We start from the raw sequence: 19,247 nt of genomic DNA on the forward strand, positions 1-19,247 counted from the left end.
ATGTATGAAATAGTTCAAAAATTTTGAGACTCAATCTAATAGACTTTGCTTATCGTGACAAAAATATTAAATCGTATAGAGAATTAGTTTATATAAGTCGAAATTTTCCGGGTCATCACATAAACCCACATTTGTTTTTGGCAAGGATTTTAGCAGTAAGTTCGATGAAGAAGAATGGGATAATATGGATTTAAGGTCGACAAGTGCGATTCGTTTGTGTCTTGCAAAGAATGTGCTTGCAAATGTCCACGGGTTATCAACGGCTAAGGAACTTTGGGATAAGTTGGAGCAGTTGTACCAGGGCAAGGGCATCTCAAATCAGTTGCATCTCAAAGAACAGTTTCATACTTTGCGTATGGATGGGGTTCAAAGATTTCAGATCATCTGAGTATTCTTAATGGTATTTTTTCAAAACTGGAGGCTATTGGAGTTAAAGTGGAAGATGAAGATAAAACTCTTTGAGGTTGATATTATCTTTGTCATCGTCCTAAGAGCATATTAAACGTATTCTGATGTACGAGAAAGAAACGTTGAAGTTTGAAGAAGTTACTAGCAAGCTCCTATCTGAGGAGAAGAGACTGGAAGGTAACAGTGTCTGTTCATCAAAAAGTACGGTAATGGTGTGTACGGATAAGAGGAAGAAATACTATGGAAAGAATCTTATATGCTGGAAGTGCGGGAAGACTGGACATGTAAGGGTCAATTGTTCAGGTGGAGCTAATCCGGCAAATGGCTCCAAAGACGCTAACAATGTCTCTGTTGTTACGGAGAGTGGGGAATTCCTCTTAAGTCATGTCATCCTAATGGTGTGTCCACACTACCATAGAAAGGGATGTTTGTTAGCGGTTCCACAAATTACACATGGGCATTGGTTTGGCGTTAATGCAGGTTGTGTGGTGGAAACTGATGTTGTAGCTGATGAAATTCCCAGAGAAAGCCAAACAGGAAGTTGCACCATAAAGTTTCTGATGGATGTTCAACATGTGCCAAGGTGAAATTCGTAGATGGTTTAATCTAAGTGTGATACTCTTTATGGTAGAGTATGATAATTCTGTTAAGAGTCATGATTGTCTGTTATGGCAATGATTGTCGGTTTAGACAATGTTCGACATGGATGCAAATTTTATTCTTGGATTAGAGATAATTTCAGGGTGTGTTTTTTCCATTTGATTCATGGAAAAGCAATGCTAAAAATTTGGTGGTGTAATTGTGCATAGGTGGTTTTCGGAGTTGTATCTTTTTAGGGTTTTTTTTTTTTTTTTTTTTTTTAGTCATGGGTGGTGCCTGGTAATTTTGGCCCTCATTGTTCATATTTGGTGTTTGTATTTGGTGTCATTTTTCACGCATCTTGCGTGTTTTGTAACAGAAATTGTCCTTTCCAAAAAAAAAAAAGAAGATAATTTTAGGGGCATGAAGATGAGGATCTTGAAGTTGTCGTCGAGGAAGCATCTACGTTGGTTAAATTTGCAATGTGGAAGTATGATTATCTATTTTTATCAAAAATGTGGAGATTTGTTGGTGTTATTTTTGATAGAAAAATAATATGGTTATTTGTTCCACATTGGTGGATGAAAGAAAAGAGGAGCAATATTTTTGAATATAAAATGAAGTTGTCCCACATAAGTGAGTGGAAGAAGTTGAAGGTGAAATTCTTAATTATAAAAGGAGTTCATGGGATTCGATCAAAATTCCACCAATCAATATCCATCCCACTATTGATTGTTTTCTCATTTTATTAATTTAAAATTTAATATTTCTTCTTCGGGTTCTTTTAATAATACAACTTTTACTTTTCAAAAAAAAAATTATTTAATATTCCATTTATATTAATTTTATTGTCACATGACAATAAACATAACAGTTTAATTAAATGTTAGTAGTTTTTATTTATTTTTATAGTTTTATTCATTACTTTCTGTTGTTTAAATAAATGCTTATGCTTATATTTTTTATATGGAGAGTATTAAAATTGAAATAAAACTTGAAATAAAACTTATAGAGGTGTAGAATGATTCAGAACCAACATTTTAATTCGGTTCGGTTATTTCGGAAGATATTGATCCACCCAATTGATTTGATTGAGTAACATTTACTTTACTATTCTAAATTCATCACTAATAAAGCCCTAACTAACCCTATTAGTTGTTTATCTGCTACTGATTGATACCAAATGCGCATCCGGATGCAAAGATGAAGAAGATACACTACATACAAACACGATCTGCTTTGCCTGCACTTTTCTTAATTATTCTCCCTAATTTCTTCCCTCATCTCTTTCAACCTTTAACTCGTTCTTATCTTTCAGTTTTTTCGGTATTATTATTTCTTCTCTATATTCTTCTACACACATTTCTTTCTGCCATATCCCTTTTAATCTATCCTTGATTAGGTTGAAGTTTTCATTATTAACTGTGCCATTTGTAGTTTCATAAATAATCGAAATAGGTTATATTATTATTATATTATTATTAGTGTGTTGATTATATGAATCCTGAATATGCTCTAATTGCCTGTTAGAAAGCTTATCTACCGATTAATCATTGTAGTTGTCGTCTAAAGTCAAGCTTAATTGTCTATTGCTTGCATAATAATCAATAAATAAATCAATATGTATCTGTTTACTGAGGAGCTTTCTTTTGTAGGAATGGAATGCTCCAAGTGGTAAGCACATTCGTCTATTAGACGGTGCTATGCTTGAACAAATTGTGAGTAGGTGCTAACTTTTTCATTTTAAGAATGAAATGTTTGTGCATCTGTCCTAATTATGATGATCTAGTACTATTTCTATATGCGCAGTCTGAGAAACAACAACATTCGGATATATGGTCTCCATTGCCTTACCAAGGATGGAAACCTTGTCTTGACTCTGCTACCGTTCCATGTGAGCTCCCTAATTAATTAGATTAAGTTTTCATTTGTAATCATGCCGCAATTGAAATCATATTATTTCTTTTACAAGTCAATCCAGAGAATTCGCGGGGATATATTCAGGTGTTTTTGGATGGAGGGTTGAACCAGCAGAGAATGGGGGTATGTTCTTCTTTTTATCTTCAAAATGGATAACATTCATCGAAATTGGTTGTGTTTAAACTATTTTATTTTTTTTTTATTAAAAAAATTTCTCCAAAAGATTTGTGATGCAGTTGCTGTTGCTAAAATCTTAAATGCCACCCTAGTAATCCCTCACCTTGAAGTAAATCCTGTCTGGCAAGATTCAAGGTATATTTTGGCTTTTTTCTTCCTGCTTTTTAGTTAATATTGCACAAACAGCTGGTAAATAGTTACATGTATTATGCAGTTCTTTTACCGATATATTTGATGTTGATCACTTTATTGAGGTGTTGCACAATGAAGTGTCCATAGTTAAAGAGGTTCCCAGCATGTACTCTTGGAGTACAAGGGAGTACTATGGTACAGGCATACGACCTACTAGAATCAAAACGGCGCCTGTCCATGCTTCTGCTAGCTGGTATCTGGAAAATGTGCTGCCAATCCTAAATAGGTTTGTGATAATCTGTTCTTTGACTTCTATTTCACTTTCTCAAAAAAACCATTCCAGCTCATTTTTTTATTAGTTTACCGTACAACTGCAACATGAACATCCAACTTGTAACAATGCCGATAATGGATATTTATCTATGTTTAGAATTAAAGGCTTTCGGTTTCGGAAAGATAATGTTACACTTTCTGTAGCATGCTAATAGTGGTTCACAGAATATGCTCATGTCATGCTTCTTGTTGTTATAATATCTACTGTTAAATGGGTTAAGTTATTTCATTAGATATAAGTAACATAACTCTCCAAATTTATGGATTACGGTATGGTAATGCATTATGAGGGCAAACCTTGATATCTAGGTAGCACCATACATAGGTCCATGGGCACTTATGGAATTCAGAGAACTATTGTATACAGTTTGCATAGAGCACAACGTCTTTTAATAGTTTGCATAGAGCACAACATCTTTTTGGACTATTGATTTTATAACTGAGAATGTTTTTCATTTTCTGTTTAGAGGTTCAGTAAGACCCACCTTGATTTGAAAGTGGTATGACCGGCTACCCAACCTAGCCAATATCTACCCAACCTAGTTGAATCATTGCAAAATTTAATGCATATTACACATTTGGTCATAGTCTGCATTGATGTTACTTGGTTTTATATACCATTGCAAGAAGTGGTTCACTGTTTTTAGCTACTACGTAGTTTAAGTGTACATTTTGATTGTGGGCTCTATTGTTTCAGTTATGGGATTGCTGCTATTGCTCCATTCTCACACCGTCTAGCTTTTGATAACCTGCCCAAGGAGATTCAGCTTCTTCGTTGTAAGGTTAACTTCCAAGCATTAGTTTTCGTTCCCCACATCAGGAGACTGGGTGATACCCTTGTTCAACGCCTTCGAAGTTCTCCTATTATAAACAAAGACAAAACAGTAAAGGATCAAACAGGAAGTGGGAAGTATATCGTTTTACATCTCCGCTTTGACAAGGTATGTTTCCTACCATACTTATTGGTTATCCGCCATGATCTTTTGAGAAGTAAACTCAGGCCACCGTTGTCTCAATTAGAGGGGGATATCTAAATGCATCTAGTTATGAATGCGTTAATTCGGGGTATGATTTTTTCAACAGCTACAAAATAGCTTAAAAGACACCAAAGAAGAGTTTTCATTTACTTCACCGTATTTTTCATATTGTTTGGCATGTTTGATCCCTTACCTTCTTACCTAAATATTTTGATTTTACGTATTTGATATCGTAGCTATAAATATAACCTGCATTCACACACTTCCATTAGCTTAAAACCTCTTATAAAGTTTTGTATTCAACAGTAAATCATTATAATTTTATAACTATATATTACGGAGTAGTAGAATATGCAATTTTGTAATCATATTTGACACTAATAAATTAAATTGGTAATCTTTAGGCAAGCAATGTTCGGTCGATCTGATCCATACAAAATTATTTGCTTTGACCCGTTACGCTACTTCGTTTTCCTGCATCTATTTCTCAAACATGGTTTATGCAGTCAATGACATTTTTTTATAACCCTCCTTTTAAATGCTGATTTTCACATCATGTTGTTGAGCAGGATATGGCTGCCCATTCGGCTTGTGATTTTGGTGGTGGAAAAGCGGAGAAGCTGGCTCTTGCAAAGTATCGGCAAATTATTTGGCAGGGGCGAGTCATGAAAACGCAGTACACTGATGAGGAGTTGAGACATCAGGGACGATGCCCACTCACTCCTGAAGAGATTGGGCTTCTATTGAGAGCTTTGGGCTTCAACAATGATACACGCCTGTATCTTGCATCACACAAGGTACTGTAATATTCAGAGCTTTCATTGGAAACAAACCAGACCGGACTGAAGTGTGACTAGAAAATGAGACGCGAACCAATTAACCAGTTAACTGTTTGGTTCCATACCTAAACTAAATACTAACTTGTGGTTTTACGGATGGGCTGGTTTGAGTTATAATTTATCTATAACTGGTTGCAGGGCTAGAATAGTGAGCTTAACGGAAGTTGAGTTAAATGGGTTTAACGGATCAAAAGTAGCCTGAATATAGGTTTAATGCATGCAATCCTTGGGTCTTAAATTGCTTTGTTAAAAGATCAAGTATTATTATTGTAGTAATATAGGTTTTAATGATATATGAAACACGACGTATTTATTAAAATTTAACTTTTGAAGTTTAGGGCAACAAGTGTTTGGGATAAAGTTGTACCCCTGTTTTGACCAGTCACCTAACTTTTGCATAATAATCTGTGTGCTTTATCTGGAAAGGTTTATGGTGGAGAAGCACGGATCTCTAGTCTGCGCAAACTGTTTCCGCTTATTGAGGACAAAAAAAGCCTTGCTTCTGAAAAAGAACGGGCCGAGGTTGAAGGAAAGGCGTCATTATTAGCTGCTGTTGATTATTATGTCAGTATGCACACCAACATCTTCATTTCTGCTTCCTCTGGCAATATGCACAATGCCATGGTACGTACGCCTTATCTCTTTTATCTAACCTTTTTAATTTAAAAGGAAATAAATACTTGGTTTGAACTTTGAACACATGTTGTATTAATAATGAGATAATGTTGAAGCGAAACATAGCCCTCATGGACGCCAACTTTGTTTATAAATAGTTGCAAAAGTAAATTGTTACAATGATAGTGTGATTCTTTGAATAATTTAATTTAGGAGGCATTAGTGCATTACACTTGTTCAACCATTTTTACTTGTTTCCTCTTACCTTTATCTTTTTAAGCTAGTAATGTGTACCGTTAAAGATAAAAATGTAACCGTATCAATCGCTACTATAAATAAACGGGGTGAAACTGCTTCAGAAAATTCAGTTTTTGTGTTATCCTTAATGTTATATTTATGTATGTATATTAAAGAAACACTTCATTGCTACTTTTTTCCAGCTAGGGTATCGAGCATACAAGAACATGAAGACTATTAGACCTAACATGGTACTCTCAAGCCAGCTTTTTCTTAATGAAACCATTCAATGGCATGAGTTTCGGCAGTCTATAGAGGACGGGCATAAGAACAGACAGGGCCAAATCAGATTAAGAAAGGAAACTCAATCCATATATACCTATCCCATCCCTGACTGTATGTGTCAGCAACGATAATTTTTCATTCTATTATTAATCATTATTGCAGAGTTCATCTAAGGCGGTTTGTTATATTTTTATTTACTCGGTACTTGGTAAATTTTATGAATTTGTATAATAGTGAAATTATGTAAGTATTTACCTTCCCTTTGTTACCGAGTCACTGGTGATGTACTGATTACTTTTCCAAGATCATACTTACCGGTGAATAATACCATATTTGAATATAATGTGTTATATGATTAGCTCAATTTTGTTATCTACCAAGTCATTTTTAAGTTTAAAATTCCAGCGAACTATTACTTAGAGAGTTAGAGTATAATGTGTTATACTATGCAATCGGATTCTAGTCACTAGACAAGCAAACCTTTAACATTTACACGGTTAACTCTGCTAGAGATATTAACCATAAACCAAATTGATCCATTTATAGGGTGTATGGATGATCTATTAGCCATCATACATACATAGACCACGAGAGAATAAAATGATCATTTAGCAACTGCGTCAAACTCCCAGCTCCACTATGTATGATATACAAATCGAGGGATTTTGTGAGATCATTGTAACAATGCAAGCCTACTAAAAACCAGCTAGCCGCATCTCTAATTACACTATTCACGATCACTGGCAAAACTTTTACCTCTTTTCTTGTTCTCTTTGTTCACTCGGTGTAGTCCCCTGGCTCAAAGGAGCCGCCTGATCATCTTTTTGGTCCTTTCGAATACTCGTTGCTCCACCACTCCCATTCAGACAGCTAGCCATTTCCTTCGACTCTGAGGCATTCGTTGAAGATGTGGGGCCCATTTCATCCTCGATGGGAAGCACTCGTTTTGAACCCTCTAAAGCCACACCTAGTACTATATTATCTTCCAATGCTGACATTGCATTAGCATTAGCATTAGACGATGGCGATGGCGATGGCGATGGTGATGGTGATGGTGATGGTGATGATGGTGACGTTTCTCCCTCTAGGGACCGAGCCGGGGAGGTGGGTACTACATTGGAAGTTTTGTTCTCAGTGGTTGGCTTTGGGTTAAGATCAGAGGTCGGGTCTGACGTCATCACTTGTGGTAAGGGTTTATCATCTTTTTCTTCTGGGTTATTAGCTTGACGAGATGATTTAGTTTTCTCTTCACCGTTAACCTTATAAGAAGGCTCGATCAGCAGGAATGGGCGGTTAGCAGCTGCTCGGTTATGAGTGAATATATCAGAATATGGAATGTTATCGATATCAGCATCACGGTAGATTCTCTGCACTGTACGAATGGGTGTCGCAAGACGAGCTCGGTGATGACTGATTACTCTGAGGAGATCCAATAATATAGCTTCCTGTTTTTAGATTATAGCAGTATAAAGTCAAAAAGTGAATTAAATATGGGTTGAGTTTTATTTTTAAATGGTCACATAGGTTAAAGCTAAAACAACTTAATTCAAAAGGAAACAGAGCCAATGTCATAAAAAAATGTATTTGAAAGCATAAAGCCTCCTAAAAGTTTAAAATGTTAAGGTATGGTAATATGGCTTTGGTAATTGGTAATCATATTTAAAACAGCAGGTCAGCCCAACCAAACCAGTACAAAACATTCCCGTATTGACCCCTTTACCCGTTTCGTCCATTGTCTCCCCTGGCCCTAGTACGTACAAGTCTGAGGTTTTAAGAAATCGAATAACTCTTACCTTTACACCAAGATATACTTCAAAATGTGATGTTTTCACAAAGCACGAAACCATAATCTGTCAAACATAAACAGCAGTAGCATTTATTTAATGAATGTTACATCTTTTTCCTGGTGAATAGTACAATGTTTGCTTTGATCTATTTTAATGAAAATTTTGGACAACTAATCAAAGTACCTAACATATATTACCAATATACCCTAGGTACCCACTTAAAATCCGATTATCGTAAACACATGTACTTCCTATAAAATCTTTCTAAAGACTTACGATAAGTCCGTAAACCATTTTTGAAAGCTTGGTGACATTCTAACCTATTTTAACTAAAATTCGTTGTAAAACATACTAAAGAGTAAGATATTTTCCATCCAGCACATTTATATGATACATTTTTCATGTATGGTGTCATGAAAAATGAGTAATTGTGGGTATGTTCACTTCATATGAGGAGGATTAAGAAAGGACCCGCAGAGAGAAAATTTAATGTGTCCACTTCACTTTAGCTAGTGTAAACAATAAACGAGTATGGAGTATAATTCAATTCAACTGACAAAATGCTTACTAAAAGAGCCTGATTTTCACGGTCAACATTGTCCAGGAACACTCGCCTATGCAGCTTCTGTTGCTCCACTTGAGGATTTTTGGCCAAAACCTTGCGCATATCAGCCACAATGTTCTGTTCACAAAAAAAAAAAAAAAAAAAAAAAAAAAAAAAAAAAAAAACTAACTTAAACCAATCAATATATTGTATTATTCCACAGGGAGAAAAATCAAAACGCTACTCACGTTGATTTTGTTAACATCCAAATGGCTGATAGCGAGATGCGTCTTAATTCTCCAATGTGTTTTTTGGGTCAGATTTCTCACAACATTCACTGTGAATTTATGGTTTGGAATGTGAATCGCCTCGCGATCATCACCTCTAATGATAGTTGGGGACCACCAACCCACATGCTGAAGCAACAAAATGTATGGAGTTGGGTTACAACAGAAAGCAATAACTGACAGAGAAGGCGAAACAGGTAGGTCGGTAAACAGGATGATATGAGTTCAAGCCAAAATTTATTCATATATGCCATGAATGGGTCAGGCACTCAGGCCAGATTTGGGCAGTCCCACAAATGTCTTATGTTTTTAGTAAGCAATTTAAGAAGTTATAAGTATTATGTTTCACTTCAAAATCCCTCAGCCCATTTAGCCATTTTCCTTAAGTTTACCCGATTGAAATAACTGATATATATCACAAATCAACCCAAGGCATCACAAGTCCATACATGCATCAACTGCAGCTAAATTCTTTGGATCGATCATAGAAGTATACAGGACATACGTACCTCAACTGTACCAGACACTTCATACCCATCGATTTTAGTTTGAATCCATTCACTTAGTACGAATGGCCTTGTTGCATGGATCATTACACTTGAAAGGAAATTTGTGAATATCTAGATGGAAATAACAAACATATAATTACGATTGTGCTCGATAGAAGAGTCTTAATATAAAAAGCTAAATAAACAAAGTTGTACCTCACGACCAGCAAGCGTAAGCAAAACCGTACCAAGACCTCCAGCTGTCACCCATTTCTGAGTAGAAAAACCCAGCAACTCCATGAATAATGAAATAGATGCAACCCACACTGCAGAATATACAGCCTTTCCAGCAAATTCATAACCCATCTGAAATAAATTTAAATAAATAAATAAATAGTAAATAGTTGAGAATAATAATGGAATCATAATAAATACAGCAAAGAATGACAACGGTAGTGAGTTGATTAACAGGTCAAAATGGGTCATTTGTAGCAGGGGCCGTTTAAGGTTGACCCGAAACACACTCATTATTAAATTTTTTTTTATGTGTTTATATATAATTACATAAACTGTATTCTTTTGATATTACTGATAAAAAAATTATCGCTTTAAGAGGTTTCATCATCAAATATATATTGTGGACAACTTCTACCCATTATAACTGAAACCTAACTTGAATCTGTCCATCTATGTAAATGAGTCAAAATTTCCACCTTCAGTGAAAATTGAGTATGACTATACGTAGAGATGCCAACAAAGGAAGATATTGATGGGACATAATAGATGAGTTTTACTATATGTTTAAGAAATTTGGAGGAATGGAAACATAGACACGTACAGATCTTGCGTCGCTAGGATCCTTTTTCTCCACAAAGAATTTTTGTGCTTGCTGTATCAAGCTGCCCAAACAAAATACAGCATCATCTAAACATCAAATGAAGACAAAGAAGACAAGAGAAAAAATATATACTCAAACAACTAAATGAATAATTCAATGCTAATGGATCCCATAAAGTAGGCCAATTAAGTTAGGTAATGGCCCAACAAGACATGTTAGTGAAAGGCTCTTCAACTTACAAGTTGCATACACCAACCCGACAATCGATAAGCCAAGCCGAATATAGAATTCAAGTGAAAAAGAAACTAAGCCAATAGATGAGCCGAATATAGAAATCAAGATCGATAATTACCTCGATAAACAGTATGCAAACGCCAAAACTGTAGATAATGAACGAACAAAGTTCAGAAGCCGTTGCTTGACAGCTTGGCTCGATGCAGAAGGTAGAATGACTGGTTCCAGTACTCTGCAAATATCAGTTACTATTAAACAAAATAATAATGGGAACATGAATCTGGTAACAACTATAGGCAACTTCTACATTGATGTTACTTTCACCTGCATATAAGTACAGCACCACCCCAGAGCAACAGAGGTTGAATATAAGATGTCATCACCTGGTGTTCTTTACTCTTGTTCCAACTATTGTCATTTTTCTGTATCAAGTAATCATGGTACGTTATCAGGTTATTAGCCACTTAAACTCAACCAACTTGATCAATAAGTATACCTGCAGAAAAATGACCCTGCACACACGCAATATGGGTCCAAGTCCCCATGCAGCAAAAGCAATTATTCCAACAGCGGGAATCAATTGCACTATAAGAGATCGACCATGAAAAGCTTCATATGATCTGCAGAAATGCATATAAGAACAATAAAGTTAACCACTTGTATTAACCAAATTTAGGGGCCGGAAATGCAAGAGAGATATATCATTGATAGCCTTCAACAGTTTTAACTCAACCATTCCATTTCAACCCATGTTAGCTTATGGGGCAGGGAAAATATGTACTTATTGAGCAAATGTCTACGGTCTATCACATCGCTTGATTGAAGACTTGGTATCGTTTTACACAATAATTTTGAGAAGAAAACTAATAGCTTCTATTTCTGGAACCCATGTTTAGATGGTAATTTTCCTATATATAACTTTAGAAGTTTGTGAGAAAAATGAACGCAGCCAAAATTAGAGATGCAAACACATAAAGAGGGAAAACCCACCTTGTCAATACTGTAGCAGCTGTTTTTAAAAAAGGAATCTGGTTTCCTCCATTTGGTGAGAAAATAGATCGACAGATTAAAATCTTACACCTAGTAGGCATTGGTTTCATTGAGTCTCGTACGGTCGATAAATGTACACTCCAGGACTCTTGTAGCTGCAGATGCAACAGACATAAACATGATCCTGACCTCATGTGAAACAAGTCTTCAGGATGTATATAAAGAACATACCGAGGTCTGTGATGAAAGAGGGGCGGGTAAAATTTGAGTGTTTCCCTTATATCTCTTCCCCTGGAGAAAAATTAAATGGGAACATATTAAAAGGGGGATGAAAGATGAGTTACTTGAAAGCTATGTTATATATTAACTATTAAGTAGTAGTTTTTGTTATTAATTTGAGCCTTTACTTGACCAACTATTGGAAAAAGATAATCAATGATCTATGGATATAACCATGCACCTTCAGTTGGCTGCTATATACGGACCTTCTGTTGATCCCCAATTCTCTTGAAAATAGCAAAGAACCACTTGCAGCCATTTGAAGAGGTTGAAGACAAAAAAAAAGAATGAATAATCTGTACTTGGATCCTGCAGTAAGACACCAAATAGTACTTATACGTTTTGTACATATCTTGTACGTGCCTATAACTTAACTGTTATCAATTAAACAAAGGATCGCGCAAGAACATAAATGATCAAATGTAATTGATACGTCCTATAACTCTCTAAACTAGTAGGTAAATAAAGCCAAAACCTAAATACTGAGTAATATATTGAATGATTCCATATATATGTGAACATAAATCGTTAAGGATCCACACACACACACATATTGCATCCTAAATAGCTTACAGAAATATCACAGATAACAGCATACTATCAAATACTAGCTTCTAATCAATTATTAAAACGACAAATACTTTAACGAACTATTCTGAATGATAAACAAATATAAAGTATTGATTGATAATCAGCAAATGCATCAAAATGAGTGAATTTTTTTACCGAATACGAATGAAGAGATCTAATCTACGAGAGATTGGGGGCGAAATTGGAAGTTTTTTCAGGGGAAAAGATTAAAGATATGGATTGTTTGTGATAGGTAAGAAAGAGTTTTGGATAAAATGTGTTCTTGAGTGACGTGGCGGAAACAAAGAGGATGGAATCAAGTAACGTGCATAGAATGTATGTGCTTATTTTGTATTTGATCCTCATTCATCATCATTAACCGAGTCGCGGAAATTTGGCCACACAAGTGGTAGGAAAAATAAGTTTTAATTAAAACGTGTGAAATGACATGGTCGGTTATTTGAATTTGGATTTGGATTGACCCGACCCCATTACTTGATGATCGAACAATGATTTTCATTTTCAATTTTCATTCTAGTTTACATGATTAGAGTAGAATGATTTTTTAAGCTACCTTAAAATAGAATTGTTGTAGTTAGAAAAGTATATGTAAAACATGAGGTGTAATTAGGAATGACAATGGAGGTCTGATCTATTAGATATTCTTCTCAATAGTTTATATAAATATGAATGATCTAACTTCACATAAATGAATATGGATGTTTATGATCCATATAAGTTTTTTTTTTTCTTTTTTTTTTTTTTTGGAAAGCAAAAATATATTCAAAGATACCCGCAAGAAGTGAGCAACAAACAAGAAGAGCAGAAGCCGAGACAACGACTAAGGGATATGCACACACGCAGCGCCAAACAAAAGCCAAACACCAAACTAAACAAGAAAAAGAACTCCAACTAAACAACCAAACCAAACCGAGGCTTATTAAACAATTACACCACCGGGGTTCAATTTCCAATCTTTAAAGACGCCTTTCACAAATTTAGATCGACTTACCAACCATAGATGTGTCAAAGCCTTTAAGGGATCCATATAATTTGTGGATCAAATATGAATGACAATTTAACAACAATGAATATATCTATATACACATCAATATCAATATCAATATACATATTAATACCTCAATATAGGCATTTACGACTTGAGTCGATCAGAGCCATATTTTTCTTACGTTAATCTATAAATGGCAGTGGTGTTACTTGCATAATCGAGATGATTTTTGGGTTACGATTATTAAGGCAATTCATGGAAGTTTGTTTGAAAAATGTATTAGGAACAGTTCTTGGGCATCGATCGTGAATACATGCGCTAAAAGGCTTTCTGATAACCTTCTTTCCCCTAATGTCATTCGAACAAGGGTTCGAAATGGTATTATGGTAAAGTTTTGGCACGACTTATGGTCCGACAACTCGTGTCTATCCATACGCTTTAATCGAGTATACCATTTGGATATTAACAAAATCGACTCCATTGCGGATAAACGGGTCAATGGTGATCGGCAATGGGTTTGATCGAGTGAGAATATTTGGAGTCGAAATCATGAATTACTATATACGCTTTGTGTGGATTACATGATTGTGATATAACTGATCGCGAGGATGAATGGATGTTTTAATTAGTCTTCAATGGGTTATACTTGGTTAAATCAGCAAGAGAGGAAATGGATCGCATGTATCTACCTCAATCGCATATTGGTACAACTTGGTTTAAGTTCCTTCCACACAAATTTAATATTTTTCTGTGGTGGTTCAGAATATATGCTCTTTCTTTTGCATTGGAACCTCTCCGCGAAAGGTTTAGATATCAGCACTATTGTTTGTCATGTTTGTACCAGTAGGGTAGAGTCTCGCTCACATTTGTTTTTGGGTGCTCATTTGCGTTGGATATTTGGGCCAAGACTCGTGTTTGTCTTGATTGCGGTTTGCCTGTATTATCATCGTGGGAAGACTTCACTAGTCGGATCGAGGGTTCACATTTTTCGTCCATCACAAAGGCATAGATCGTAGGCATTGATATTGCTCATCTACGCTATGTTTTTCACACAATATCTACCTCGTTTTACTCGGTTTTCATGTCAAATGTGCTCAACAAGTTAAGATCTTGGGATTAGTCGTGTTCTGAGTGCTATAGCAGTTCTAAGTGTGAATTTGGTGTAAAATTGACCAAAGTGCACAAAATGTATCAAGAAAACTGCAAAGTGCTGGAACTGGCCCAAGAACGACGTTCTCATAATCCAGAACGACATTTAAACATGCAAGAACGACGTTCCAAAGCTAATAACGATGTTCTACCTGGGAATTTATGAAGGAAATGAAAACAGAAAAATTTGCCATTTAGAGAACGATTCTGGAACAACGTTCCTATTTAAGGGAACGGTGTTCCACATAACGCCCCCAAGAACGACGTTCCAGAACATGGAACGACGTTCCACTGCAAATTCTGGGCAGTTTTGAAAGATGTAAAAATATAATGAGATAAGGGTTTTCTCATAATTTTTAGTAGAATAAAGCAGTAAAATTAGCTGGTGGCTGAGGAGATTAGGGTTTGATAGTTATATTATCAAGGTGTTCATCAATTTTTCATCATTTCTTCCATTCTACATCAAGGATTTGAAGATTGAATCAAGATCTAGGGCTTGTTCTTCATCTTCTTCATATATCTTTATTGTAATTTCCGTAAGTTTGGTACAATCTACTCTTATTTATTGCTTAATGATGTTTAGATTCACTCTTATTACTTGTATTGATCTTGTTCTAGCCATGATTGGCTAGATTTTATGATGTACACTTGTTAAAGAGATTGATAGCTAAGGATAGTTCATATCAATGTTTATGATTGTGTTTGGATGACTCTACGAGTTGATGATTGTGATTTGTTATTAGAATTAGCCAAAAGATCCTTTGCTATATTTGTTTTAGACTTTACTTTAATTATATGAGTTTTGTAGCTTTTCTTAGGGATTTGATTAGTGAAGCAACTTGTACTTCAACACTTAGGTGATATAGACAATCAAATTGAGGCTTTCAAAGGAATTGGGGTGTTGGTTTGGATTGGTTTTCAATTGGTTTAGTCAAAATAGTGAAGTTTGGTTTTCTTAAAGGATTTTGATCACCAAAGGGTTTTGGGGGACTTCAACCTAGGCTAAGTACTAATGATAATTGAATGATTCAACTAGATCCAATTAATGCAAGCTTATGGGAGTTTGTAAGTGTTGATTGATCATAAGAACATCTAGTAGGGATACTATTACAAAGTTTGAACACAATTAGATCTTAAGTGAACAAAAGAACAATCTGAATGCTTCAAGTAGATTAAGCAAATGTGCATGCTTTTAATATTGATAATTACTCAATCATTTCTAGTTCTTAGTTTAATCTGCAATAGTTTTCTTAATATCTCAAAATCAAAACCCTCCAATCAAACAACCCTTAGGATGATTATGAGTTTTCATCGATTCAACTAGCAATCACCGCTCTCTTGGGACGAACATTAAACGGAAAACTTGCTAATTACAACTACCGAGTCATTGTTTCTTGCATGTTTGTCACATAGTTGAGTCCATGTTTAAGTATAAATACAAAGAAATGAAGTATGTATGTGAAAACATATCAGATTTTTTGGCGCCGCTCCGGGGGAGCAGTTAGCTATTTGTATCTTTAAGTTTAAGCTTTTAATTGTTCGATCCTTTTGTAAGGATTTATCCTTGCAAAAGTTACTTTTCTTGTCTTTGTTATATTATTTGTGTTTGGAAAACCGTTTGTGTTTGTGTTGTGATCAAAGGTTAGGTACTGTGGTGTATGAAAAGAAGATCTCAAAAGGATCAAGAGTTTGAACATCCATTTTCCGATCCGGAGAGACACGTTGACGGGGTTTACAAATGTAGGGAAGAAAGGGTATTAAGGAAAATTTTCGAGGTTTTGCCATTTTGTTTTGAAGATATGGAAGGAGAGAATCCACATCCCGATGGTAATCTAATTGGTCATGGTCTACCAAACAACCAACCACTTGTTAATTAAAAGTAAGTTGATTCAAATGACACACGAATTTGGAACGCTAGGTTAGTTGCACCTACGCGGGTGCCTCCCGCCATTACTAAACCGCCCATCGGGGCTGATAATCGGAAAGTCGAGGGTAATTTTTTCACAGTGATCAAGGATGTGCAATTTCATGGGTTAATGGAGGAGAATCCTTTCGAACACCTTCAACAACTCAATGACATTTGTGATGTCTATAAGCATAAAGATGTTAGCAAAGATGCTTATAAGTTAAGGGCATTCCCCTTTTCTCTTCAAGGTGATGCCAAAGCTTGGTTACGAAATTTGCCTTCCGACTCGATTAGAACCTTTAAACGCTTAAGTGACACTTTTATCAATCATTTCTTTCCACCATCGAAGGCGGAGAGACTTAGGATGGAGATAAATGCATTTGCACAATGAAGTGATGAGTCTTTATATGATGCATGGATCCGTTTTAAGAAGATGTTAAGAGCTTGTCCACCACATGGATTGACAAAAAAAGAGTATATCAACACGTTCTACCGGGGTAATAATTTATTGACAAGATAAGTTCTTGATGCATCCGCGGGGGGAGTGTTTATGTATAAATCACCGAATGCGGCCGAAACCTTGTTGGAAGATATCTCTATTCATAATTACGAGTGGAAACGTTTAGCTTAATTCCCGAGGATTTGTAAACCTTGTCAAACACCTTGATAATATTAATCATACTTTTTCTATCCCAATCTGAAAGGATAACTGTGTCGTCTGCTTAAAACAGATGAGATATCGCCACATTTGATGTGTTTAAATGAACACCGCGGATATCCCCATTCCTTACCTTATTCTTCAAGAAAAGATGAAGACCTTCCATAACAATTAAGAAAAAGAACGTACTCAAAGGATCACCCTGTCTCAGACCACGATGTAATTTGAACTCACCCGTAGGACTGCCGTTAATTAGAATAGAAGTTCGAGCATTGACCAAGCACATTCTGATCCACGCTCTCCAAGTATGACTGAACATGATAATAGAAAGCATATAGTCTAAAAATGTAGTGACCCGAACTTTTCCATGTTTATATATATATATATATTAATTGAGATTGATATTTACATGATTAAATGTTTCCAACATGTTAAGCAATCAAACTTGTTAAGACTTGATTAATTGAAATATGTTTCATATAGACAATTGACCACCCAAGTTGACCGGTGATTCACGAACTTTAAAACTTGTAAAAATTATATGATGACATATATATGGATATATATATAGTTAACATGATACTATGATAAGTAAACATATCATTAAGTATATTAACAATGAACTACATATGTAAAAACAAGACTACTAACTTAATGATTTTTAAACGAGACATATATGTAACGATTATCGTTGTAAAGACATTTAATGTATATATATCATATTAAGAGATATTCATACATGATAATATCATGATAATATAATAATTTAAAATCTCATTTGATATTATAAACATTGGGTTAACAACATTTAACAGGATCGTTAACCTAAAGGTTTCAAAACAACACTTACATGTAACGACTAACGATGACTTAACGACTCAGTTAAAATGTATATACATGTAGTGTTTTAATATGTATTTATACACTTTTGAAAGACTTCAATACACTTATCAAAATACTTCTACTTAACAAAAATGCTTACAATTACATCCTCGTTCAGTTTCATCAACAATTCTACTCGTATGCACCCGTATTCGTACTCGTACAATACACAGCTTTTAGATGTATGTACTATTGGTATATACACTCCAATGATTATCTTTTGGCAGCCCATGTGAGTCACCTAACACATGTGGGAACCATAATTTGGCAACTAGCATGAAATATCTCATAAAATTACAAAAATATGAGTAATCATTCATGACTTATTTACATGAAAACAAAATTACATATCCTTTATATCTAATCCATACACCAACGACCAAAAACACCTACAAACACTTTCATTCTTCAATTTTCTTCATCTAATTGATCTCTCTCAAGTTTTATCTTCAAGTTCTAAGTGTTCTTCATAAATTCTACAAGTTCTAGTTACATAAAATCAAGAATACTTTCAAGTTTGCTAGCTCACTTCCAATCTTGTAAGGTGATCATCCAACCTCAAGAAATCTTTGTTTCTTACAGTAGGTTATCATTATAATACAAGGTAATAATCATATTCAAACTTTAATTCAATTTCTATAACTATAACAATCTTATTTCGAGTGGAAATCTTACTTGAAATTGTTTTCGTGTCATGATTCTGCTTCAAGAACTTTCAAGCCATCCAAGGATCCTTTGAAGCTAGATCTATTTTTCTCATTTCCAGTAGGTTTATCCAAGGAACTTGAGGTAGTAATGATGTTCATAACATCATTCGATTCATACATATAAAGCTATCTTATTCGAAGGTTTAAACTTGTAATCACTAGAACATAGTTTAGTTAATTCTAAACTTGTTCGCAAACAAAAGTTAATCCTTCTAACTTGACTTTTAAAATCAACTAAACACGTGTTATATATCTATATTATATGCTAACTTAATGATTTAAAACATGGAAACACGAAAAACACCGCAAAACCGGATTTACGCCGTCGTAGTAACACCGCGGGCTGTTTTGGGTTAGTTAATTAAAAACTATGATAAACTTTGATTTAAAAGTTGTTATTCTGAGAAAATTATTTTT

General features: G+C 34.9%; 2 protein-coding genes and 1 non-coding gene across 3 annotated transcripts; 1 reads left to right on the forward strand and 2 right to left on the reverse strand.

The window, feature by feature from the left end:
* Window positions 1-2,012: 2,012 nt before the first annotated feature.
* On the forward strand, window positions 2,013-6,801 carry LOC139850353 (O-fucosyltransferase 31-like). The gene is made up of 10 exons (XM_071839934.1): window positions 2,013-2,313; window positions 2,643-2,705; window positions 2,797-2,881; window positions 2,960-3,030; window positions 3,131-3,219; window positions 3,299-3,502; window positions 4,247-4,490; window positions 5,096-5,323; window positions 5,792-5,989; window positions 6,421-6,801. The coding sequence occupies exons 1-10, from the start codon at window positions 2,191-2,193 to the stop codon at window positions 6,631-6,633; spliced, it is 1,518 nt and encodes a 505-aa protein (XP_071696035.1). The 5' UTR covers window positions 2,013-2,190; the 3' UTR covers window positions 6,634-6,801.
* Window positions 6,802-6,939: 138 nt separating this feature from the next.
* LOC139850352 (mechanosensitive ion channel protein 2, chloroplastic-like) lies at window positions 6,940-12,832 on the reverse strand. The gene is made up of 14 exons (XM_071839933.1): window positions 12,676-12,832; window positions 12,131-12,258; window positions 11,902-11,961; window positions 11,671-11,825; window positions 11,177-11,300; window positions 11,005-11,102; window positions 10,799-10,912; window positions 10,447-10,507; window positions 9,825-9,974; window positions 9,630-9,740; window positions 9,082-9,249; window positions 8,858-8,971; window positions 8,296-8,352; window positions 6,940-7,947 (listed from the first exon to the last, which is right to left on the reverse strand). The coding sequence occupies exons 2-14, from the start codon at window positions 12,206-12,208 to the stop codon at window positions 7,255-7,257; spliced, it is 1,983 nt and encodes a 660-aa protein (XP_071696034.1). The 5' UTR covers window positions 12,209-12,258; window positions 12,676-12,832; the 3' UTR covers window positions 6,940-7,254.
* A 4,106-nt stretch (window positions 12,833-16,938) lies between these two features.
* LOC139851002 (small nucleolar RNA R71) lies at window positions 16,939-17,045 on the reverse strand. Its single transcript, XR_011760369.1, has one exon. It is a non-coding gene; the product is annotated as a small nucleolar RNA R71 (small nucleolar RNA).
* Between the last annotated feature and the right edge of the window lie 2,202 nt (window positions 17,046-19,247).

This window comes from Rutidosis leptorrhynchoides, chromosome 5, assembly GCF_046630445.1.
Source record: "Rutidosis leptorrhynchoides isolate AG116_Rl617_1_P2 chromosome 5, CSIRO_AGI_Rlap_v1, whole genome shotgun sequence".
Classification (NCBI taxonomy): Eukaryota; Viridiplantae; Streptophyta; class Magnoliopsida; order Asterales; family Asteraceae; genus Rutidosis; species Rutidosis leptorrhynchoides.

Coding starts and splice junctions, on each gene's coding strand:
- LOC139850353 (XM_071839934.1), top strand. CDS start 2,191: ATGAAGAAGATACACTACATACAAACACGATCTGCTTTGCCTGCACTT. Junction 4,491..5,095: donor TACATCTCCGCTTTGACAAG/GTATGTTTCCTA, acceptor GTTGTTGAGCAG/GATATGGCTGCCCATTCGGC. Junction 5,324..5,791: donor TGTATCTTGCATCACACAAG/GTACTGTAATAT, acceptor TTATCTGGAAAG/GTTTATGGTGGAGAAGCACG.
- LOC139850352 (XM_071839933.1), bottom strand. CDS start 12,208: ATGGCTGCAAGTGGTTCTTTGCTATTTTCAAGAGAATTGGGGATCAAC. Junction 9,741..9,824: donor TTACGCTTGCTGGTCGTGAG/GTACAACTTTGT, acceptor ATTTCCATCTAG/ATATTCACAAATTTCCTTTC. Junction 8,353..8,857: donor GTGAAAATCAGGCTCTTTTA/GTAAGCATTTTG, acceptor TATGTTTGACAG/ATTATGGTTTCGTGCTTTGT.